This window comes from Neopelma chrysocephalum, unplaced genomic scaffold (genome assembly GCF_003984885.1).
Source record: "Neopelma chrysocephalum unplaced genomic scaffold, ASM398488v2 Primary Assembly neopelma1_180, whole genome shotgun sequence".
Lineage (NCBI taxonomy): Eukaryota > Metazoa > Chordata > Aves > Passeriformes > Pipridae > Neopelma > Neopelma chrysocephalum.
This window is the reverse complement of record NW_020897842.1, coordinates 1,551,705-1,574,221: the sequence shown is the minus strand read 5'-3', so window position 1 is coordinate 1,574,221 and position 22,517 is coordinate 1,551,705. Positions and strand designations below refer to the sequence as shown.

The 22,517-nt window shown below is 50.2% G+C and overlaps 1 protein-coding gene across 4 annotated transcripts in view; it reads right to left on the bottom strand.

The window, feature by feature from the left end:
- PRDM16 (PR/SET domain 16) overlaps positions 1 to 22,517 on the bottom strand; it is a 253,931-nt gene that overhangs the window by 15,387 nt on the left and 216,027 nt on the right. For 2 of the 4 annotated variants that reach the window (XM_027702074.1, XM_027702076.1), the window contains exons 5-10: positions 19,316 to 19,418; positions 14,218 to 14,416; positions 10,341 to 10,488; positions 9,767 to 9,920; positions 5,617 to 7,018; positions 1,932 to 2,019 (exon numbers count right to left, since the gene is read on the bottom strand). In XM_027702074.1, coding sequence (XP_027557875.1) covers positions 1,932 to 2,019; positions 5,617 to 7,018; positions 9,767 to 9,920; positions 10,341 to 10,488; positions 14,218 to 14,416; positions 19,316 to 19,418 — 2,094 coding nt within the window. Of the gene's footprint in view, positions 1 to 1,931; positions 2,020 to 5,616; positions 7,019 to 9,766; positions 9,921 to 10,340; positions 10,489 to 14,217; positions 14,417 to 19,315; positions 19,419 to 21,624; positions 21,754 to 22,517 lie in introns of those variants that run through there. The other 2 variants (XM_027702077.1, XM_027702075.1) reach the window with 2 other exon arrangements.

The window sequence follows — 22,517 nt, the reverse complement described above, 5'->3', positions numbered from 1 at the left end:
GAACAAAACCATCACGTTAAAATGCTCTCTGGCCCTTTCAGAGCCCTGCACTCAGCCCTTTGCCGGGGTACCTGGAGCTACCCTTTGTTGTGCCCTGTTCTTTAGGCACTTAGTCAGAGATGTTTGCTGCCTTCAGAGCCGTAGGCTGGTTTTAAAATTCTAAACATTGGCCACAGCAAAGGCACTTTGCTATTTAGGGAACAACTGCCTGGTTATAATAAAGAAGAAAGGGAGAAGAAAAGAAACGTAACAGGTGAGAAAAGGTCCTCCATTAAGTTATCAAAAAGTTACACTGGCTATTTATGCTGTCCAGGGTTTAATTTGGAATAGACAATGTGGGAAAACTCCCAGAGAGCAGAGGAACTTCTGCCAACGACTGGCTGAAAAATAAGAGCTGCCTGAAATTCATTGTGAGAGAGAAAACGTCTTCTGAACACTTTTATCACAACTTCTGCTTCCTCCCATCCCACTGAGGGCTCTGTGAGAGCTGGGGGATGAGTCACAGAGGAAAGGGCTGAGGCCAGACTCATGTTTAGAGGGAGACAAGACCAGGTGGATCCAGGATCTTTTCCTAAGGATCTAGAATTTTAGGAATCTAGGATCCAGGGGGGTGGTGGTCAGGGCCCCAAGGCTGCCAGAGCTCAAGGAGTGTTTGGACAATGGTCTCAGGCACAGGGTGGGATTCTTGGGGTGTCTGTGCAGGGCCAGGAGTGGGACTTGATGATCCTTGTGGGTCCCTTCCAACTCAGGATAATTCCATGATAATATTGGAAGGGGATCTGATAGTAAAAATCTCACATACTCTGGAACAAATGCCCCGTCTTCCTGTGCTGTGTTTGAACTCCCTGCTGGACTGCACATGGGAACAGCAGCTCTCCAGCCCCAGGGATCTGTACCCAGCACATGCTTCATTAGAACCAGTTATCAGGAAGTTTTGAGCTCTAGTGATTGTAAATTTTGGGCTATTCTGTGTGATAAGCTGTTAGAGATAACCAGACCTTCCACATCTTTTCATCGCCATGGGAAGAGGACGTGGTCAGGATTTCGGGAACAATGTTAACAACCTTCCACCCAAAGCTTTGCTCCTGCTCAGGGTCTGGACGTTTCTCATCGTCTCGTTGGTTTGCTTTGCCACACTGGCTCCTCCCTGCTATCAGATTCTTTACAGGCAGATATCCCCACTATTCTAACTCACACAAACACAGGATGTTCCTGGCCAGCCTGTCACCATTATCCAGCCTGGATGAAGGAAAAATCGGGGGAAGTTATTAACCAAACTCTGAGGCTGGCGCGAAACAATGAGGGAACTAAGTTTAGCTGTGAAAGCAACCAGGATCCAGCTTTCACAAACCTGCAAGTTATTTATCTAAGGTGGGAAACACTATCAGGGGGAGAACAATGCATGTGAATATAAAGGAGAGCACAATAAGGACCCCGGGGCTGGGATCCCAGCCTGGCCACAGCAGGAGGAATGGGGATGGCTGGTGACCATCACAGCTATTGGAGCAGGCACAGCTGAACCCACTGCCCGGCTCCTCCACACGCTGCAGGTGATGGCAGGGAACACCAGGCAGGGACAAAATGCTGCTGCCTGGGTGCTGGACAGTCATTCTGGCAAATGAACACACCAGGGGTTCCCGAAGGAAAATCCACCCAGGCGTTCTGGCCTGGGAAAGGGGAGTTCAGCAGAGCTGCCCAAACCTCATCCCTGTTCCTCTGGTAATGCCAAAGGGAACATCAAGGCATAACTGCCACCATCCTCAAACCAGGCACAGATAAAAGTGTCTGAAAGTAACTGGTGGAACACAGTGGACATTCCAATCAAGCCCTTGGATGAGGAGGAGTCAGATCCCAGTGATGCCAGTGCCCTGACTGCACCAGCTCCATCCCAACCCCCTGGTATTCAACCACAACAACGTCCCTGCTGTTACCTGGGGGTGGAAAAGCAGCGGGGAGGGTCGCAGGTACTTCTCCTTTAGGGCACCCACAGGGTCTGTCACCTTCCGCTTCTCCACCCTGCTGGACAACAACACAGAGGGTTACATACCCCACAGGCAGCAGGGGCACAGCCAGACCCTCTGCAGGGGGCTCAGTCAAACACACGGGGTTATTCTCCCGCTGACACAAATGTCTTCCCTCCCCTTCTGCTGGAGACTCCAAATTCTGACCCACAACTACCCTGCAAAAGGCGCTGGGAATCACAGGAACACAGACCCCCTCCTCTGGGCACTATTTGTTCAGCCATCAGACCGACGACTAAGAAAATATTTTGCTCTTCTGTAGTGCTTTATAAGCCTCTGCTGCTGTGAAATGTCATGAAACCCCTGCATTTACAGCAAAAGCAATGTCTGAGTGGGAGAAGCTCTGGAGCCCACAGCAGGCAGCCCCTGCACGGAAAAGAACTTGTCTTTGAGAGTTTGTATTAATCCAAAGAGTTAACACTGGGCCAGACCTCGCAGCCCCAAGCGTGCTGAAATCATTAGGTGTTTCATATTTATTTCCTCCCTCGCAGCTGAGATATAATTTGCATTGAGTTTCTTTGGTAAGCACGTGTGGACAACAATTTAAAAAGTGAGGAACTGGTGGGAGAGTTCTGAAGCACCTTATAAACCTGAGTTCTTCTGGTTATCACCTTGGGCCACTCAAATATTTCATATTTAAGCGCCTGATATACAAAAATGACCCGAAAGTGAGGTTCCTATTTTTGTAAATACTGGCTTTGCTTTCACAAAATATTCTACTTGAAGGGAAACCGTGGTGTGGAATCACCAAAAAGACAAACTGAAATGTCCTCTGTGGGAAAAAAGTGTTATGGAAGTAGCTCCAACAAACACAGCTGCCTCTTTAAATGACTGGAATTGAGTCCATCCAGCTCAAACAGCAGAAATCCAAGAGTACGAGTAATTTTAACTACATTAGTCCAGCATAAACGAGAGCAAATTATTTTGCTGCATTTCAGCTGATTGGTGCGTGGATCAAGTTACCAAAGAGTTTAAAGAAGAGCCCTGCAGAGTGCAGGCAGTGAACTGTACTTAATCTGCATTTAATTCTTCTTGGGTAGAGGGAGAGAGAAGAGCTGGGTTGGAAATGCCATCCGAGTTACGGGGCTTTGCAAGGTATGTGCTTTTATGGGCATGAGTTGCCAGAAAAGCAACAATCTGTCAATGGATATGTAAAAAGTTGCTCCCTGAGACCCCAAACCGGCCCAGCTTTGCTCCCCCTGGGGTTTGTGACGCCCAAGGGAACATCCCTGACCCCGGCAGAGGCGTCTGCAGAGAGCCCTGCCTGCCCACAGGCGTAAAATTGGGTGAACTGACAGCGTTTCACCGGCTTTACCATCTCCCAGCACAGGGAATGAGAGCTCAGCAAGGTCCTCACAGCCTCGTCAGAGCTGAATTCCGGTGCCCGCAGGATTAGAGCCGCTGGTCTCAGCCTGAGAACGTCACCTTCACAGGCCCAGCTCAGAACTGCCCCGCCTTCAGCCTGGCTGGCTGCATTAAATTATATCACCAGGAGAAAATGTCAAGGATTTAAGTGGCCTTTGGGAGAAAAACGGAGGAGCCAAATGATGTGAGAGAGCCTGATAAAGGGAAGTTTAGAAACAAAATATTTCCATGTTTTTCAAGCTGGGACTTGGAAGCTGGGCTGTTTTAGCTCATGACATCACAGGTCTGATTTGCAAGCAGCCCCACCGTTGACTTTCTATTTTAACATATTACTAAAACTATGTGCATCCCATGGAATGCAACAAATGATGCCCCCATCCCTCACTTCCATCTGTCTTCTGGACCTTTACGGTTTTCCCGAGGCCGCTGTTTTAATTGGCAGCGGCTTTTCCAGCTCATGTTGTTTTAACATTCCTGCTGATAATGCCCAGAGGTGGCAGGATCCGACACTTTTGCCTTTCTATCCCATTTATTGATTTTATTTTTTTTCTCCCAGGAGTATTTTTTACAAAAACAAATGCTGGACTGTTTGTATCCTGACTGATTTCTCCAGGAGGAGATGGGAGATGGCCACGGTGGGTCCCAGGCGGGACACGGCCCCTCCTGGGCTGGGATGCAGCATTTCCATCCCAGATGGCACACAGGCAGTGCTGCATCACCCCCCGAGCTGGCAGAGCCACCATCCAGGGCTCACTGATCCCAGCCCAGCAGCTCCTTGGCCTGGCCAGACACTGACATCACTTCTCCCCCCAGTTATCAGCCGAAGGCAGCAGCCTCAGCGACACTGGGGATGTTCTGGTGCTGTTTGCAGCCCTTTGAATGCTCAGGTGACCCATCCTGGTGCTGACACGTCACGCCGTGGTGACTCTGAGGCTTTCCAGCACCAGGAACACACCGGCTCCTGCAGCACATCCCTTAACCTTCCAGCAGGCTGGACACAGGGAGGATCACCAGGCACACAACTCACATTCAGCCCAAGGGATGCAAGGACAAACCCTTCACCTCCAGGAACCGGCTGGACACTGAATCCAGGAGCCTTCCAGGCCAAACACACGTATCCCAATGGATGACACGAAGCATTTAGACGTGTTAATATCTAAGTTAACATTAATTAATATTTTGACACGCTGATGTCTAAATCAAACTAGCTGAGGACCCTTCTTTTCACTGGGCTTTGCTAAAACCAAACGTGCCACATCCACCTCATCCAGAGCAGGACGACACCAAAGGTGGTGCCGGTGCCTGGATGGGTGACACACAGGTTTGCTGGTACCCCCACCATAAAGCTTTACATCATTTTCCTTTAGACACAGATTTTTACAAAAATCCCTCAAACAACAAAAGGCTCAAATCTTCCCTTTGCAGCTCCTGAATCCATTCCTTCTGGAAGTTTAACTGGCAATTGGATAACTTCACCCAGCCTGCTCTACACACGCCTTCCACGCTCAGCTCACTCTAGGCATGACGTAAGGCATCAGGCCCTCCTCAAAACCCATCTGTTCAAGTGACACTAGAAAACCCTTGCTGTCTCCTAAGACAGAAAAGTCTGCTAGAAACGTCTCTGGGAGAGATCTGGGTAGTAACACACTACCATGTGTTTACACAGCACTTGTTACTCCAGGAGTAACGAGTTTCGTCAGACTCGATCTGCAGCAGCGGCTCCTCCGAGCTGAGAAACTCTTAAGAAAAGGCACCAGAAAGAAAAAGAGGGTGGGGGGGGAAGAAAGGTGAAGTGGCTCACAAAAGGCCATCAAGTCAGTCAGTGGGAGAGCTGCATTTCCAGGCTCCCAGGGCTCCTGACTCATTCCCAAGCCATGAGAGCCCGGGCTCCGAGGCATCTGAACTCTGCATTCTTATCGAATCAAACCTCTGGAATTTCCCCAGCAGAAGTGCCATCTTAGCCATGGCTCGTGGGAGAGTCCTTAAATAGGTCAAGTTTCTTCTTTATCAAAATAAGGATGTGTTCTTTACACACATTGATTACAAGGGCTCCTCGCAATTACTCTGCCCTTCCCATTCAGGAAATTCAACGTGCTGAGGAGCACAAACACCCACAGACAGGGGTTCACTGCTCTTTCCAAACAACCTACATCCCCACCTGCCTCAAGGTGTGATGCCAGCTAGAAAATGAGCTGGTCAGAGAAAGGCTTAAGGCAGGGTATGTTAATACCTGTAGATGGGGTCCATGAAAAAGGGCGATGGCTTAGCATAGTGCAGGGACGGCTGCTGAGGCAGCTGAGACTGGGAAATCTTGGGTAAGACCTCGCTTGCCATCAGCTTCCTCTCCCCATAGATGTGGTTTTTCCGTGGCTCTCTTCCTCCGTTCTGGCTGGCTCGGATGCGGTTGCCAATGCTCAGATCCAGTGGCTGTTCCTCCCCCGAGGACGGGGCTGGCAGGACCTTCGGGGGCGGCAGGATTGGCTTAATCTCTTTTGGCTTCGTGGTGAGATCGAAGGGGGACTCCGAGCTGGTGCTGCCCACTTTGTGGAGGTCCCTGGGTGACTTTGGTTCTGCCTTGACCAGCAAGTTGTGATTGAGGGTCCGCTCCGTGAAAGGGTAGAGGGAATGGGGGAAATTGGGGAGGAACTGAAAGGGGAACATGGAATGATACGGGAGCGAACCCATCTTTTTCTCCTGCATCCCCATAAAGCCGGGCCCAAAATACTTCTCTGCAATGGAGGCGATGGCTTTGATGGAGTCATTGGCTGCTCCCGTGGTGGGCAGCAGATGCTCCTCGGGGGGAGGAAAGAAGGAATGCTGAGAATAGAAGAGAGGGATCTCGCTGGCGGTGTTGGTGGAGCTCGCAGACACAGAGCTGCTGACGAAGTCTGGCTTGGCCTCCATCTGTTTGCTCTTGTCTTTCGCCTTGTCCCTGTCGCTCTCTGCGTCGCTGTCCAGGTCAGACCCCGTGCCAGTAGTGGTGTCCAGGTCCGTGCCCGTGGTCGTGTTGACGTCCTCAAAGTCACTGCCATCGGACATGTCACTGTTCCTGGCTTTTAGCTTCTCCAGGTAGGAGTTTTCCAGGCTGCTTTCACATTTCTCCTCCCCGGAGGGGGCCTGGTTGCTGTTGCTCACCGCGGAGATCAGCGGCAGCGCCGGGTTCCCGAGGGGGCTGGGGAGCTTCGCGTCCGGAGTGTGGTTGAGGGGGCTCTTGAGCAGCTGCGTGGGCGGTAACAAGGGGGGCCTGGGGTACAGAGAGGGCGGGAAAATGCCCGGGAATCCCGGGGTGAGGGCGGGAAAGGCCGGGGGGGCAGGTGAGAACGGGAGGCCCCCGGGGTGCGGGCGGGACGGGAAATAATCGTTAAACCCCAGGCCGGCGTGGTTGAGGTTGGGAGAGGGCTTGGACTTGTCCATCATGGAGGTGGGCGTCAGGGGCAGGCCGGGGGCGAAGATGCCGCCGGGGCTGTAATGGTTCTTGCCCTCGCAGAAGCGGCGGTGCTTGTTGAGGGAGGAGGTAGTGCTGAACATCTGCCCGCAGTCCTTGCACTTGATCTGCGTGCGGCAGTCCGCGTGCATCCGCTTGTGGCGGCACAGGTTGGAGAACTGCGTGTAGGACTTGTGACAGACCTCACCTAAAGCGTCAACAGGAACCAACAACAAAAGCGATATGAAATTACCAGGAAATGGCTCCCCCGGGGGCTCCCCCTCAGCCTCCCCCCAGCCCGGGGTCCCCCTTCCCTGGAGCCAGGATGGTCAGAGCAGCTGAGGGAGCCCACCGCCCTTCCCCTGGGATGAATCCCATCCTGGGGATTGTCTCAACAAGCAGCTCCACGGAAACCTGAGGGGATGTGCTGCTCCTGATCAAATTTTTGGGGAATTTTCAGTAAAGATGATTGTGGAATCCCAGAATGGTTTGGGATGGAGGGGACCTTAAAGCCCATCCGGTGCCACCCCCTGCCATGGGCAGGGACACCTTCCACCAGCCCAGGTTGCTCCAAGCCCTGTCCAACCTGGCCTTGGACACTTCCAGGGATGGGGCAGCCACAGCTTCTCTGGGCAACCTGTGCCAGGGCCTGCCCACACTCACAGGAAAGGATTTCTTCCCAATTTCCAGCCTAAATTTCCAAGTGAAGCTACATCAGCGTTTCCTTTAACACCCTGCAAATACCAAGCTTTCAAAGCGTGGATTTTTATGACCCCTTTCACCTACAGACTTTGCTGGTGTGGGAAGAGCAGGGCAAAGTGAGACAAAATTCCCACCCAGACTCTTCTATACATCAAAACACTGTAACTTTTCATTATCTGCTGCCTCTTTCAACAGAGGAATAAATCCCACGTGGTGGTGAAGGAACACACTCCTTCCACCGGAGAACTGCTGTTATCACCCTTTGTGAGGAGACAAAGAGGGGGGAGGATATTGTTTGGAGTTGGGCAGGCAAGGACACGAATCCCAGCTCTCCTGACACCCAGTCCTACAACTCAGGGACCAACCACGTGCTCCTTCCCCCCTCCCTCCCTCCCAGCTTTACTGACAGGTAAACGAGAGCACGATTTTCCCTGTTTTTTTTCTAAATTTTTAGGATTTCCATCAGTGCTTGACTATCAAATGACTGGTGACAGAGTTGTTTCACCAGCAGCTCTGAAAACATAATAATATAATAAATTTCAATTGAAGTTCAAAGCAGAGATTAATAAAATTTGATGTATTTGACATTTCAGTTCAGATGAGTGTTCCAAAATCCAGTGGACTGTCACTAAAGAGGCTGCTTTCTGGTTGCACTGGAAATTTAACCTGAACTGTCTTTCTGGAATTGTTCAAAAAACATGGGGATGTGGCATTTGGGGACATGGTTTAGTGGTGAACACTGTGCTGGGCTAAAGGTTGGACTTGACGGTCTTAGAGGGTTTTTCCAACTGTAACAATCCTATGATACCACAATTCTTCCATTTTTCACCCCAGGAATTTTTGCTAGATATATATGATAGTGCACAAAATTCCCTAAAAATAGGGAAAACTGGAGAATATCTGTTAAATCTCCAGTTGTACAACGATTTAGTAACTCCTTGTGAAATGTCCTCTCTCACCCTTCTGAGTTCTGCAGTTAAAAAGTTACAGGTTTGGGGTCTTTTTAAAGCCAGATATAATATGGTAAAAACCCAAACAAATGCTCACACAAACCCTTTTTTTCCATTGAATGGGAAAGAAAAGTTTCCTGGTGGATCCTGCCCCGTGGATTTGAAGTCACTAATGGGTTCCACATTGATCCTGTGACTGCCCCTGGCACCTCTGCCCAGGCAGGATCACCCTCCAGTTGTTTCACACACTGACCTGGCCTGACAACTCCCTAATTCTGATGAGGTGAGAGTGAGGAGATTATGGGGAGAGACCCCTCATGTGCTGCAGCAATCCTGAGTCAAATCATCTCTTTCATGTGCCCGTCACCCAATGAGAGGTGCCAGCAAAATGAGCAAGAAGAGCATTTCTTCTTCCTCCGCTGACCCCCGGCTGGTTACTGCAGGACAGTTTAATGAACTGGGTCTCCCAGAACACCCCTGCATGCTGTTCCCATTACAGAACAGGGAAAAAAAGGCAGCAGTGGGTTCAGTGCCTTCCCTACCCCAACATCAAAGCCTGGAATCAAACCCAGATCCCGGCCTGCGCCTGGACGACGTGTTCTGAAGTGTCAGGAAGTGATCCCTGAAGTTCCTGGGGCTTTGTTGTGACACAACCACCTTCCTGCTCAGTCATCCAAACCCAATAGGTGCTGTGTCAATTAAAAAAATATACAACCCTGGGAATGACAAGGGACGAGATGGATGGCTCTCCAAGGAAAATGCCCTTCTGGAAATATCCTAAGGAGAGCACTGAGGACACAGCTAATCTGCTGTTTATTTGGCTTCCAGCACTATCTAGATGAAACATGCAGTAAATAAAGAAGAAAAAAACCCTCTTTTTAAAAAACACCTTCTCAGTCTCTGTGACTACTCCAAGTTCTTTACAATGGTTACAGGATTTGAGGCATCCCTGAAAAACATTTTGACCAGGCCATGTCAGCTATTTATCTGTGTCACCAACAGGAACATTCGAAAATTACCCAGGCAAAAAAAGACGAGAGAGAGAAAAGATATGAGAAAATGGCATCGCTGGGACCGCTGAGAGACTCAGCTCTTAACTCCTCAAGAAAGTCAAAAACCACCAGCAATGTTTACTGAAAAAAACAGGGAGCATACAAAAAAGAATTAAAAAAAATAATAATAAAAAAAAAGAGAAATCCCAGAGGAATTTCATCTGGAGCTCCGAGCTCTGAAATCACAGCGGGGGGACAGGAGGGCTGGGGGGATACCTGCAATTCCAGCCTGGGATGGCCGGGACAACTTACATATGAAAGGTTTGACAGTGCTGTGGATGTGCTTGTGCTGCTTGAGGCCCGAGGAGGTGGCGAAGGTCTTGCCGCAGTCGGGGCAGGCGTGGGCTCGAGCCCCCACGTGCTGCGAGCGGATGTGCCGCTGGAGGTTGCTGGGGTCCGTAAACACCTGAGGACACACCAGGAGCAGGAGGAGAAGAGACTGCACGTGAAAAACTTGACAATTCAGGCCTTTTTTTTTTGTCCCAGATACTCGTGATACAGATTAGGGCTGTGGGTGCCCTGCCAGGCTGTGGCACCTCCCTCAGTGTGGGATGCTGGCGGTTTGAGGGGTGTTTGCTCACCCACACCTGCCACCCCAGTACCTGGGAAATGGCCAAAGGGGAGTGGGTTGGGGCAGGGCTGAGCTGCACCCCCCACAGTGGGATGCCCAGGACAGTGAGGACACCTCCCTGTGCTGGGGACAGCAGGGGCACCTCTCCCCATATTGCCCTGCCCGGGGCCAGCACGGGTCACCCATCCCCTGCACCCCCTCCCAGGGTCCTGTCCCAGGTGAAGCCCCCCCCCATCACCCGTGTCCCCACTGTACCTTAACACAGTTTTCACATTCAAACCGTTTCCCACTGTCGTGAGACATTTGGTGGCGGATCAGGTTGGATTTCCAGTTGAAAGCCTTGGGACACTGGTCACACTTGTACTCCCTCTCCTCCGTGTGGATCACCATGTGCTGCTCCAGGCTGGGGGAGAGAGAAGGGCTCACCTGGGGCAGCAGCAGGAGCCCAGCCCTGGGCACCCACTGCCAAGGCAGGGGCTGTCACCTGGGGGGTCTGAGGGCAGAGAGGTGACAGAGGGGGTGACAGAACCAGCCCGTGGGGTGTTTGCAGAGTTATCTGGTGCCTCAGAGTAGGAGGGGGGCAGCTCATGGACCATGAGAGGGGCAGTGGCACCAAACACCATGAACCTTTTAGCATTTATTTCACTGTTGGAAGCTGCCCTGTTCTGCCTCAAAATATCACTGTATCTTATGGTATTTCTGATTAATACTTGAGTCCATTTACAGGGGGGAAAGGAAGGCAAACCCAGCTCTGACCCTGCAGGTTTGCTGAGGGGAAAAACGGGCACTTTGTGACCCAGACTCCTGTGGCATCCCCCAGGGAAAGACAAGATATCCCCTGCTGCTGCTGGGACTCTCACATTGCCTTTTCACGGGCACCAGGCCCAAGGCTTCCCAGAACACAGAGACTCAGCGTTGGGGAGAAACAGGATAAGGTGCAAACACATTTCACTTCTAAATGTCAGACATCTTTTGGTGACTCAACTTGGCAATTCCACCTTCTACCAACTGGCAGCGCCTCCAGAGCCAGGGGGATGATGGCAATGCCAAGTGGCTGCTGGCACAGGGCCATGGCAGGGATGGCACACGGTGCTCTGTTCTCCCTGTGCCATGGGAAACCTGCACCTCCCTGGCCAGGAATCCTGCGGCTCTCTGGCCAAAAATCCTGCACCTCTCAGGCCAAAAGTCCTGCATGTCCAGCCAGGAATTCTGCACCTCTCCGGCCAAAAACTCTGCACCTCTCTGGCCAGAAATCCTTCACCTCTCAGGCCAGGAATTCTGCACCTCTCAGGCCAGCCCTGAGAAATAAGGGAAGGAAATTTGCACCCTTTGCTTCTTTCGGGGTAGTTTAACAGGAGTTACAAACACTCCCCTTACTGTGAATTCTGATGAAGGACCAGCTCATGTGAAATCTCCTCCTGCCTGAAATCCCTACAGGTAGATATTAAATCATTCCTATGGAACTTGAAAGCATGGCTGCATTTTTATGGGAATATTAAAGCTGAACACTACTGGGAAATCCTGCCAGTCTGCATTAAATGCCACAAGGAAGATACCCCCTGGGTACCCAGGGATCACCTCAGCCTTGGCACATGCTCAGGACTCCTCTGCTCCCACTCTCCTCAGAGGCTGTGACCATTCTCCATCCAGCCCCTGGCTGCTCTCAGGTGGGGCAGGATGGATCTGGTGTCCTTGGAAATTCCCAGAGGAAAGGGGAATTCCATCCACAGCTGCCCTGCACTGAACTCTCCGTGCCCTGAGATGGTGGCAACACTGTGCAAGGTGGTTCATCACGAGTGGGTCTGGGGGCTGCAACCAGCCTGGCCACTCCCCACCCAAACCTCTGCAGCCACCAGCCTCCTGCTCCCCTGGAGAACCTCCCCTGCTCCCAGCCAGGTAGTTAATATTCATGGACATGCCTCTTATAAACTGCCAATCCACTCATTTTAAAGAAGCAATATTCATTTTGCTGAAGAAACGGTGTTCTTAAAACCACCAGATTTTCTACACATCCAAAGTAACATAAACCTTGCACATACACATCCAAAAATACACTCCTTTTAACTGTGATTTATGAGTTTATTTACAGCAAATATAGACAAACTAATATACTGTTTAGAGGCAAGTACCTACTGGGATTAGCAAAACATTTATTTATTTAGTCAGCTGCTAAATGCTCCATTTCAGGTCCCCAGTGGCACTCTTGACTTGATCTGTATTAACTTCTGAAAAATTCTAAGACCATCTAGGCACACTGAGTGGGTATATTGTGTGTTTTAGTGGCCTTAAACGTGGCAGATTGATGGGGGAGAGACAGATGTGGACATTCCCTCCCAGCCCCACTAATCCACACTGAATGGGGATGCTGCCAACTCTCTCTTCCCCACCAAAAAAAAATGAACTTTATATTACACATTCCCAAATATTGGGAATCAATGGTTGAACAGGCAACAAACCCACTGAGCCCATGGTGCCAGCCCAGCCCATGAAGCCAGGAACACACAGGGGTTACAAAGAGGACACAACACAGACATTTCAAAAGAGCATTTTCTAAGCTAACCTGAAAATTAGAGAGTGCTGGAAGCTAAAGGGGAGAGAACTTCTGACACCAATGGATCAAAGAATTGGGACTTTTAGTAAAATTGAACACACTGAAAACATTTAAAGGAAGTTCTCCTTGTCTTTTCAGGTAAAAAATTTAAGGAAATTGCTCTCTCATTATCTAATGGAAAGTGGTCAATGTAGAGACACAAGGTGAGGGATAAAGACACCCCCCTGGGCTAACAGGACCCCAGACAGGTATCACAGTATCTATCCCCAACTTTTACACCTCCAACAGCCCAGCCAAGCCCTTTTTGATGCAGATGCATCAGGGAGTGCTCTTAACACTTCACTGCTCTCGAAGTTTTTTAAAATAGATTTTTTTCCTCACTCGCCCAGATCAAAGATCTGAAAGTCTCAACATAATTAAGTTCAAAGTGACAAACGCGTGTTTTTAAATGTTCAGCTGAAGTGAAACAGGCCTTACACGAGCTTTAACCCCCAGGTTTTTGCTCTGCTCACGCAGTGCCTGGCAGGGCATTGCCAGTTCTCACAGTTCATGACAAACCTCGTTCAGCTGAGGAGTCAAAAGAAATGAGAATGTGAGAACTTCAGCCTCCGGTGAACAGAGAGAACTCCGGTTTTATAGAATTTCATAAAGGCTTTTATAAAGGCTTAGGATGCAAATAAACACAACCTTAAAATGATTAAAAAAGCCCCTCAACTTTTTAAAGCTGGCCCCTAATGTTTTACCGTTTGCGTCTCACTTTGCCAATGAATCAAAAATCTCAAGGATCTCTTAAAACCTGTGTTTGATTACTACCACATTAGGCTTAAAAGATGCAAATTTTCAGTTAAAACTCAGGGGCCCAAAAAGTTTTTTTGTATTTTAAAAAAAGTTTAATTCTTGTTTAGAGTTGCCTTATTGTAATAATAACTGAATAATTATGGCAACTAAACCATAAACTGGAGAATATCCAATGTTCCTTTTTTTCACTTTTCACATTTCTATTACAAAAATGCTTGGTGAACACAAACAAAAACCAAACATTTGATTGGAATAGAATAATTTAATTGCTTCTGCAAGATCAAACAGGAGCTCATGACCCTGTTCAGAGATCTCAGGGTAACGATGCCTCTTTAAACCCACTGATCTGCAGTGACCAGGAGTTACCTATAAAAAGCCTTCATGCACACACTGGCAGAACTAATTCCACTGTTTTCCCTCAGAACCAGAGCACATGGGAGCAGATGGTGCAAAGATCCCAAAACCAGGTCCCTCAAGCTCTGTCACAGCCCTGAAGGAGCCACGGGGAACCCAGAAAAAAACCATTTAAACTTCCCATCAACAGTCTGTGGGTGCCTCTCCCAACAAGTAAGGAAAAGCATCAGTCTATGAAATCAAGGTGAAATAAAATTGACACTGCAGGATCCCAAAATGAACATTCCCTAGCCCCATGGAGAAAGGAAAGGTTTATCCCTGCAGCCATCCCAGGCTGCCCCCCTTGGTCCCGTGTCTCCATCCTCGGACAGGCCGGGGAAGGAGAAGGGAGAGGGGAGGCCAGAGGAGGGTCTGGCACTTTTTGGGTACCTGTATTTGTTGGGGAACATCCTCTCACAGTCTTTGCACTCATAGACCTGTCCATCTCCAAGACCTTCCTGCTTGATCTCGTCATTGAGGGTCTCGTAGAGGGAGCTGACGGCGCTGCAGCCGAACTTCTTGTGCCGCCGCAGGTCGAGCTTGGACTGGAAGAGCTCATCACAGTCCTCACAGCGGAACGAGGGCTCCTCTGCAACAACACACAGGGGGTTGGCACTCCTGGGGCACCAAGATCCACCAGGCTGGATTATTTTACCCAACACTAAAGGGAAGGCAAAATTCTGTGAGCATCCGGCAAACAAACAAACGAAGAGCAAATCTGCAAGTGAGGGGAGAGAGAACCCAAGGGAGGCTGTGCCAGCAGCTGCTTTCACTTTAAGCATTAAGAAAAAAAATGTAGATCACACAACCAGAGGAGATCTTGTTTTCTTTGTGTCCTGGCCTCTGCAGAGACAGAGGGACCTACAAGAATTGGTAGACACACAAAATACCGGGTTGTTCTGGAGTGTTGAGCTGCCTGCAAGGAGGGTCTTTGAAAATATGAATGAGTTTTTCCTCAAAAGGGGCTGCCAGGGAAAAAGGAACACCCGAGACTCATATGAACACAGATACTGGGAAAAGCAAACTACCACAGCACAAACCTGGAGAAGCTCCTTTCTAAGAAATTGTCTGTCTAAATGTTCTCCCCTCAACTCGTCCCTCACAACTGCGAGAGCTCAGGGCGTCATCAGCCCGAGGAGTCCAAAACCAGAGCACCATGGAAGGAAGAACAGGGAGCCAAAGGCTTTGTTGCTGTGCTCTTTGCTTTTTCTTCTTTAAAAAAAAAAAAAAAGTTCTAATGCACATAATAAATTACTGTAGTCAAGGTCAAACAAATTAAAAAGAGGGCAGCTATTATTAAGTTTACAAGGCAGCATCCTGACCATAGTGCCAAGCCAAACAATCAGCTCTGAGCTGTAAATTTTCCAGGAGAACAACCTCTGCGAGGGAGTCAGGACAGCTCCGGGTTTCTCCACCCTGGAACAGAAGCTTTCCAGCCCCCACTGAGTCACTGGTGCTGCCTTTCCCTGTCCTGCTCTCCCCTCGTCCTCCGCGGCTCTGCTTCCCATTAAGCCTCGTTCCCTTCTTCTGATCACTTCCCTTTCAAAAGCAAAGCCTGTGGTAAGTGCATGAGCTCAAGGGGAAGAGTGGGAATATTCTGAGGGATGCAGCCAAAGGCTGATGCTGGGATGGAGCTGATCCATCCCCTGCTCTCAGGGTGGGAAGTGGCCACGGTCTGTTTTTGGGGCTGCTCTGCAGCCACGACCCATGTTCAAAATCTGCAACTTCTGAGCAAACCCTTGCTTTGAAGGCCCCCCTGCAGTTGTTTACCCCCAAATTTTGCACATTTGCAACCACTTAGGCTGAGTTTTAGGGCCTGGAATGGTGTTTTATATAAATCAGGGTTAATTTTGTTGTAAGTGTGGCAGGGGTAGAAGCACGGGCAGTGTCACACCCAGGGGTCACTCAGCTCCCACCTCCCTTTCTCCCCACACAGCCCGTTTAAACCTGAGCTTCAAACTGAGCAAGACAAGGTCCCAGAAGCTGCTGCAGCAGCGACGTGGGCAGAGGAAACCCAACACTTTGCACACCTACACAGAAAGTATCGACATGGGAAAAGGCAAACGCGGCTGAAAAAGAAAGTATCACCGAGGCAGGGCCAGAGCAGCCCCCTGGGAATCCCAGCAGCCTGGCCAGGGGGGCCAGACCCACTCACACAGGGCACCAATAATCCTACAGCATCCACAGGGATGCACCAGCATTTCCTGAACAGCAGGAAAGAGGGATGTAAAAAAGAAATGAAATCCAGCGGGTCGACATTTTCCTTTGGGGAGGAAGGGGCATTTTGACTGAAAAAAGGAGACCTAGGGGAAAAAAAATACCCAATCTTTCCCATTTCTGCTGATTTTGACAGATTATATTCTCTGAAATTGCTATCAGCAGCCTCACCATGAAGTGGGTCAGGCCCTGCTCTGCTCCTTAGAGAATTTCCCTTTACTGGCATTTTGCAGAAAAGTACCAACATGTAACTCATGTGTTTTATGCCCCTGGGGAGGGAAACCTGGAAAAATCAGGACATAAAAACCAGCAGTACCGAGAGGCCGAGGATAAACCACCATTAAATTAATCCAAACTACTTACTATGAGGGAAAAGTGAAAAAGAAGGAAAAAAAAGTACAGTATCGTGTTATGTCTTGTTATTGAATTTTACTTGTAACAACAGCATGAAACACAACATTACTGAGCAAAACTCAGAATCCCTCTGCCTCACCCTGGCAATTCCCCAGACCTGAAAACACTTGGAATGGAGGAAACTGAATTTTTCTCTTCTTTTGACCTCAGAGAAAACGCATCAAAATTCCTTCTGTAAATCCAGACAAAATTCTTCCTTCTTCAGTTTGAGATTTAGATGATTAATTGCACCTTATTTCACACAAGCTCTCCTCTAGGAAGCGGAAATCCTCTCTGAGTTTGGAAAACCATCCATGGAGAATAATTTCCTCCATCCCTGGCTAAAGCTGGATGAGTTGGCAGCAGCCCCTCCCAGCACACCCCTGCCCCAGCCCTGCCTGCTCTGAGCAGCAGCAACACAGGTCTGTCCTTTCTGTGAGATCACAGAGCAGGGAAGCAGGTGAAATACATTAATAGCCCCAATGATAATTCAGAGAAGAGATTTTGCTTCTAATTCTCCTTATCCTTTGCCAGATCATCTGAATCACACACAGTACAGGAGGATCAAACACGACTCAGGCAGAAAAGATGGAGGATGGGAAAAGCAGTGCCTGTGCTTCACAATATCTGGGTTTGGAAGAAGAAATTTGCATTGAAAGAAGAACAAGAGAACTGGCAAAAATAGGACTAAGAGCCTTGTTGCCACATGTTATTCATGGCTGTAAATACTATTTGGATGCTCAGGCAGGTTCAGGAGAGGAAGAACTGATGGGCTGGTGGAGCAGCTGAGGGTGGGGAGGCCCTGGCACAGGTTGCCCAGAGAAGCTGTGGCTGCCCCACCCCTGGAAGTGCCCAAGGCCAGGTTGGACAGGGCTTGGAGCAACCTGGGCTGGTGGAAGGTGTCCCTGCCCATGGCAGAGGGTGGCATTGGATGGGCTTTAAGGTCCCTTCCATCCCAAACCATTCCATAATTCTATGCTGGTATATCCATATCCAACACCCACTCCCGTGGCATTCCCACTCCTGAACTTTAGCAGGTTAGAGACCAGACTTCTCAATAAATACCCTGCAGGGAAAGGCACTGAGCTGCAGACTCAGGGCCAGACCATCCCCCTGCAGAACTGAAACTAAATCAGGGCTGAGCTCGGACCTGGTATCGATTCTGTGTCTGTACGAGACACCCGGTTTGCAGACTTCAGGTTCATTAAAGGGTTTCTTTTTTCCTTCTTTAAGTACCAAAAATAAAAAGGCTGCCCTTCAAAACAAGTTCTCATTAAAGTTTTCCCCTTTCTTTAGGCGTCACAAATGAAAACAGCAAATGCTGCCCTTCAGAAAGGTAACTGCTCTGGTGTCTGACAGGGAGAAGGGGCTGAAAAGAAAAGAACAACCCAGTTACACAGAAATTGCTGCCTGTTCTCTGTGTCTTGTTTGTCAAATCTGTGGTTATATGTGCCTATCTGAAGTTCCATCAGTAACACTCAGGACAAAGCAGGAATGTAACAGAAAAATAAATCAGTGCCTAATAGCTTTCAGAGAAACCAAGGGGAACACAATTATGTGGCATCTACATGCTAATCTACCAGACTCGAATCTCAAAGGAGTTCAAGTGCCCTACTCAAAATTCCTGCAGTGATAAGGGGTCTGCTGTGTTTGGCTGGGGTTGGGAGAAAAGATTTTTATGATAATTATCTTTGTGTGGAACAATTTTGCATTTTCCTTCCTGTTAATTCCGAAGCGAACTGGGGCTGCGAGGCAGCAGGAAGATAGCCCTGCTGAAAGTAAAAAGTATTAAGGAGTCAAATATTTAATGTTGGCCTGGCATAATTTGACAGCAATTATGCGGCAAAAGCACTAGACGTTACCAGGAAGACACAGATAAATGTTCCATAATGACAGAGATGGAAAACAAGGAGCACTTTTTTGCTTGTTCACATAAAAGCCTGTTAGAAACTGAAATGCAGAACAGCGGTGAGTTTTCATTCTGATTTCTCCCTGACATCAAAAAAAGGGTACAGAAATTATTCATCTCTGTGTGTCGGCCTCAAGAAAATTATTAACTTTTCGGGGGGGGGGGGAGAACAGTAAAAAAAATAATCCCAAATTTGACACGAGTGAGGCAGCAGCTACCACATTTCACCCCCAGCCCTTCAGCAAACGAGCTTCCAGCAGCACAAATCCTCAAACTATCCTGTTTTCCAGAAATATTTGAAACAATTAGTTTCAATCCTATGCAAACTCTTAAAGGATTTCACTGCAAATTTGAATCTGAAATTATATTCATATGCAGGTAAGAGAACATAAATGTACTGTGACATGCCCAGGTGAGAGAACTCAGATTTCAGTGATTATTTGTATAGAACAGTATTTCCAACTAATAGTTTAAACACAGCTGGTAAATGAGAATATATTTACAGAAATCAGTGGACCGTGCAAGAGCAGGTGAGGTGTCGATATCCCAGCAATAATAATTCTAGGGATGAATCTTCCACCCTCTGCCTGGATCCCCCTTTTCCAGGTACTCTAGAGCTCTGCTGTTTTCCAAGCCTTGGAAAGGTTGGGCCCATCTTTATTACACCTAAAGAAACATGGTGACCCTGGGGATGGAAAAGGCACCTCCAATCATATTCAAAAACACCATGTTCCTCACAGGGAAGGGGAAAATTAGTCTGCTGCACATCTTGAGTTTAATAAAGACTCACTATCGTGGACTTAGACAGTCACTCCCACCAGGGAAAGAGTGAAAATGAGCATAAAATCCCAAGAGCGACAGAAGGGGGAGGTACTGGATCAGGTTTTGTCCCAGCTCAGCACTCAGTGAGGTTCTCAGCATTCCTGGGTGTGCTGCAGAGAGGTGCAGAAGGTCCTCTGGAGGCCTTACCTTCCATGCTGGGCGCCATGTTCCCAAGGGAATAACCACCTTCCTTCAAACACACCAAGAGCTCTTCTCCTGGCTCAATTTCTTTAATAACTTTATAATAGATCTGGGAATCAGAAACAAAAATTGAGAGACACGTTAAATATGCAAAGACTTGCACTTTACATTTTCCCCCAGTAACTCCAATGATTCCAGCTAACAGGGGAGGCTGTCACTGGGTTTGGGATGATTGCTGCTGAGAGCTCGTTTTTCTGCCTTTATTTGGCTCCCTGGGTGTCAGCATTTCACAGGGCTAGGACAGTAGGGAAATATTTCGGGTAACAGCCTCTCTCCTTCAAATCACACAAAATCTTCCCATTGTTCTCCCTCCTCCTCTAAGCTCAGTGTGTTTGTTACAGCCAGGGGAAGGTTAAACTGATGGAAGGGACACGTTTAACTCTCTGCTCCCTGAGCTGAGATTGGCCTGATGATCTAAGCTGACTTATCACTTCTTTACGGAATCATTTTGGAGATTATTCTCCCCTACAGCCAAGACCTGACCCCTAAGGATGAGATCTGAACCACTCTGGGTCAGCAGTTTATTCTGAGCTCCTGTCTGAGCACAGACCCTGGACCTTCCAAAATGTCCCAAGCACAGCTCTGTTCACCTGCTGAACCTTTGTCACTGCACAGGGGGGAAATCCCAAAACAGAAACAGGATTGAGACAAGGGCAGAGCCCACGGCCCAGCTGCACTGGGAGGGAGCAGAACATGGATTAAAGGATACCTGGGCTCTACACTGAACCAAAATGAATTCAGGCACTCCAATGATGCCTAGAAAATATTAGAGTGAGAAAGAAATCTCCTTCATCCAAGGTGCAATGACATTTAACATTGCACTAACATAGTGTATGTTTTTAGACATATCACACACTGAACTTTACTGTTCTTCCCCCAAACCCCACAGAAACCAGGGCAGCAGGTCCAGTGACAGGTGGGTCACACATGAGTGGACCCCAATGGCCTCATTCCTTTGGACAAAATGGCAGGAATTCCTGGGGAAGAAGAGTGGCTGACAGTGGATTATCTGTAAGAGAGATGCTCCAGTCCCTTAATCTTCCTTGTAGGCTCCACTGGACCTGCTCCAGGAGCTCCATGTCTCTCTTGGGCTGAGGAGATTTGGTGCCTTCCACGTTTCCCAGATTTTTAAGAACCCTGTCCTCTCCTAACACAGTGCCACAAGAATTCACCCGATAACAATTATTAACTGCCAAGTTTCCTTAGCACTGCCTTCAACAGCAAAGCAAGAAATTATTTTTCAGGATAACAAGTACAATGCACCCAGAATGATTGCCTACACCCTGCCACTCAGCCTCTGCCAGCCTGTGCTTATGGAGAAGAAAGACACAAAACCCCTGAAGTCCTGCCCGGGCTGCAATAATGATTTTTCCTTCCCAGAGTCCCCTCCCCTCCCTCCTTGGAATGCCAGGCCCTGGCACACGGGTGGCCCCGAGCCCGGCAGGAGCAAGAGGTGCTCGGGCTGCTCCCGAATTGTCCTCCCTGTCCCGGAGTCGCTGCTGCGGGGAGATGTGACCGCCCGGGGATGGGAGCGATTCCAGGGAGCTGCGGGGACACGGGGCATCATCCATCGCTCCCAAAGCCACCTCTCGGAGTGGCGGGGACCGGGAAGCCCAGTCCCCGGAGCTCCGAACCTTCCCTCCACACCGAGTTCGGGACACTCCCGACAGATCCGCCCGCGTTACACCGAGCACCGGAGCGGCCGCGACCCGTCATCCCTGCACTGTCCCAATCCCTGCACTGTCCCAATCCCTGCACTGTCCCGGTCCCTGCACTGTCCCGGTCCCCGCACAGGTCACACACGTTGCTCCCGCAGCTCCAGGAGCGTTGCCCATCCCGCAGGCACCGCTCCGGGATAACGCGCTCGCTCCGCCGCCCCTCCCGCGCCCCGATCCCGCTCCCGCTCCGGCGGGGGATGGCGAGGGCTCTCCCGCCGGCGCCCCGGGATTCCCACCTCTCCCCGGGACACAGCGAGCAAAACTTGCCGGCGGGGCGCGCTCCCGCAGCCGCCGGGACCGGGAGCGGGGGCAGGAGCGGGATGGGGAGCGAGAGAGGGACCGGGAGGGGATCGGGATCGGGAGCGATGCCCCCGCCCGGCCCCAGCAGGTGGCACACGCCGCCCGCTCCCGGCCCCGCTCCCGATCCCGCTCCCCCCTCGGGATCCCCCCCGGCCCCTCGGTGCCGGCCCCGGGCACTGGAGCGGCTCGGGCCGGGCCGGGGCTGGACGGGGCTGGACGGGGCGGGGGCCGCCTGACCTGTCGCTCCTGTCCCTTCGGCCGCTCCGCTCCTCCGGTGCCGGCGGACGGGCCCGGCCGCAGGGAGGGCAGGGAAGGGGAAAGGAAGGGGAGGGGAGGGAAGGGCAGCCGGGCCGTGTCTCTGCAGCAGCTCCAAGCGCTGCCCGGGGCGGACGGAGACACAACCGCCCCCCTGACCCGGGTGTCGCGGCCCCCGCGCGCTGCGGGGCGGCCCTTACGGGAGCTCCGGTGCGGCTCCGACATCCCGACCCGCACCGGCTGCCTCCCTCCATCCCCTCCTGCACCTCCCCACAGCTCCGCTCTCCAACTCCCCGGGATCTCGGTTCCTGACAGATCCCGGCGGGGCAGGCCGGGGGATCTCTCACCGAGAGTTTCCAAGCAGTGACACGGCCACAAACACAAATGTTTGGGATGAGAAATGAAATCCAACTGCTTGCCATGGATAAGACGCCCCAAAGTGCACAGAAACCCATCCCTGCTCCTGCCAGAATCCTCAGTGTAATTCCATCACTGTTTCCCGCTGGTTTGCAAACAGTTCTTCCGTGGCAGACACTCTGTCCCCACCTAGCTCAGAGCCCAAAACAGGCACCTGGTGCCAAAGGCAGGATTTGAGGATCTCGCTGTACAGCTGAGAGACCCTCGGGTGGGAACCCCCGAGCAGCACCGAGCTGACAGCAGGACACTCATCTGTGCACAGGTGAGCACAGCTCTGAGATCCCACTGCCCTGCTCCACAGGGAGGGGAGGGTTAATTTCTGTGAATTCCACCGCAACCCAAAAGTTGTATAAAATTCACCATTTTCTCATTATCTTTTTCATTTGCACTTCAACGCTCTTCCCTGCTTGTTCAACAAGAAAAGCTTTTCCCAGGACCAAACCACACTGAGCTTAATG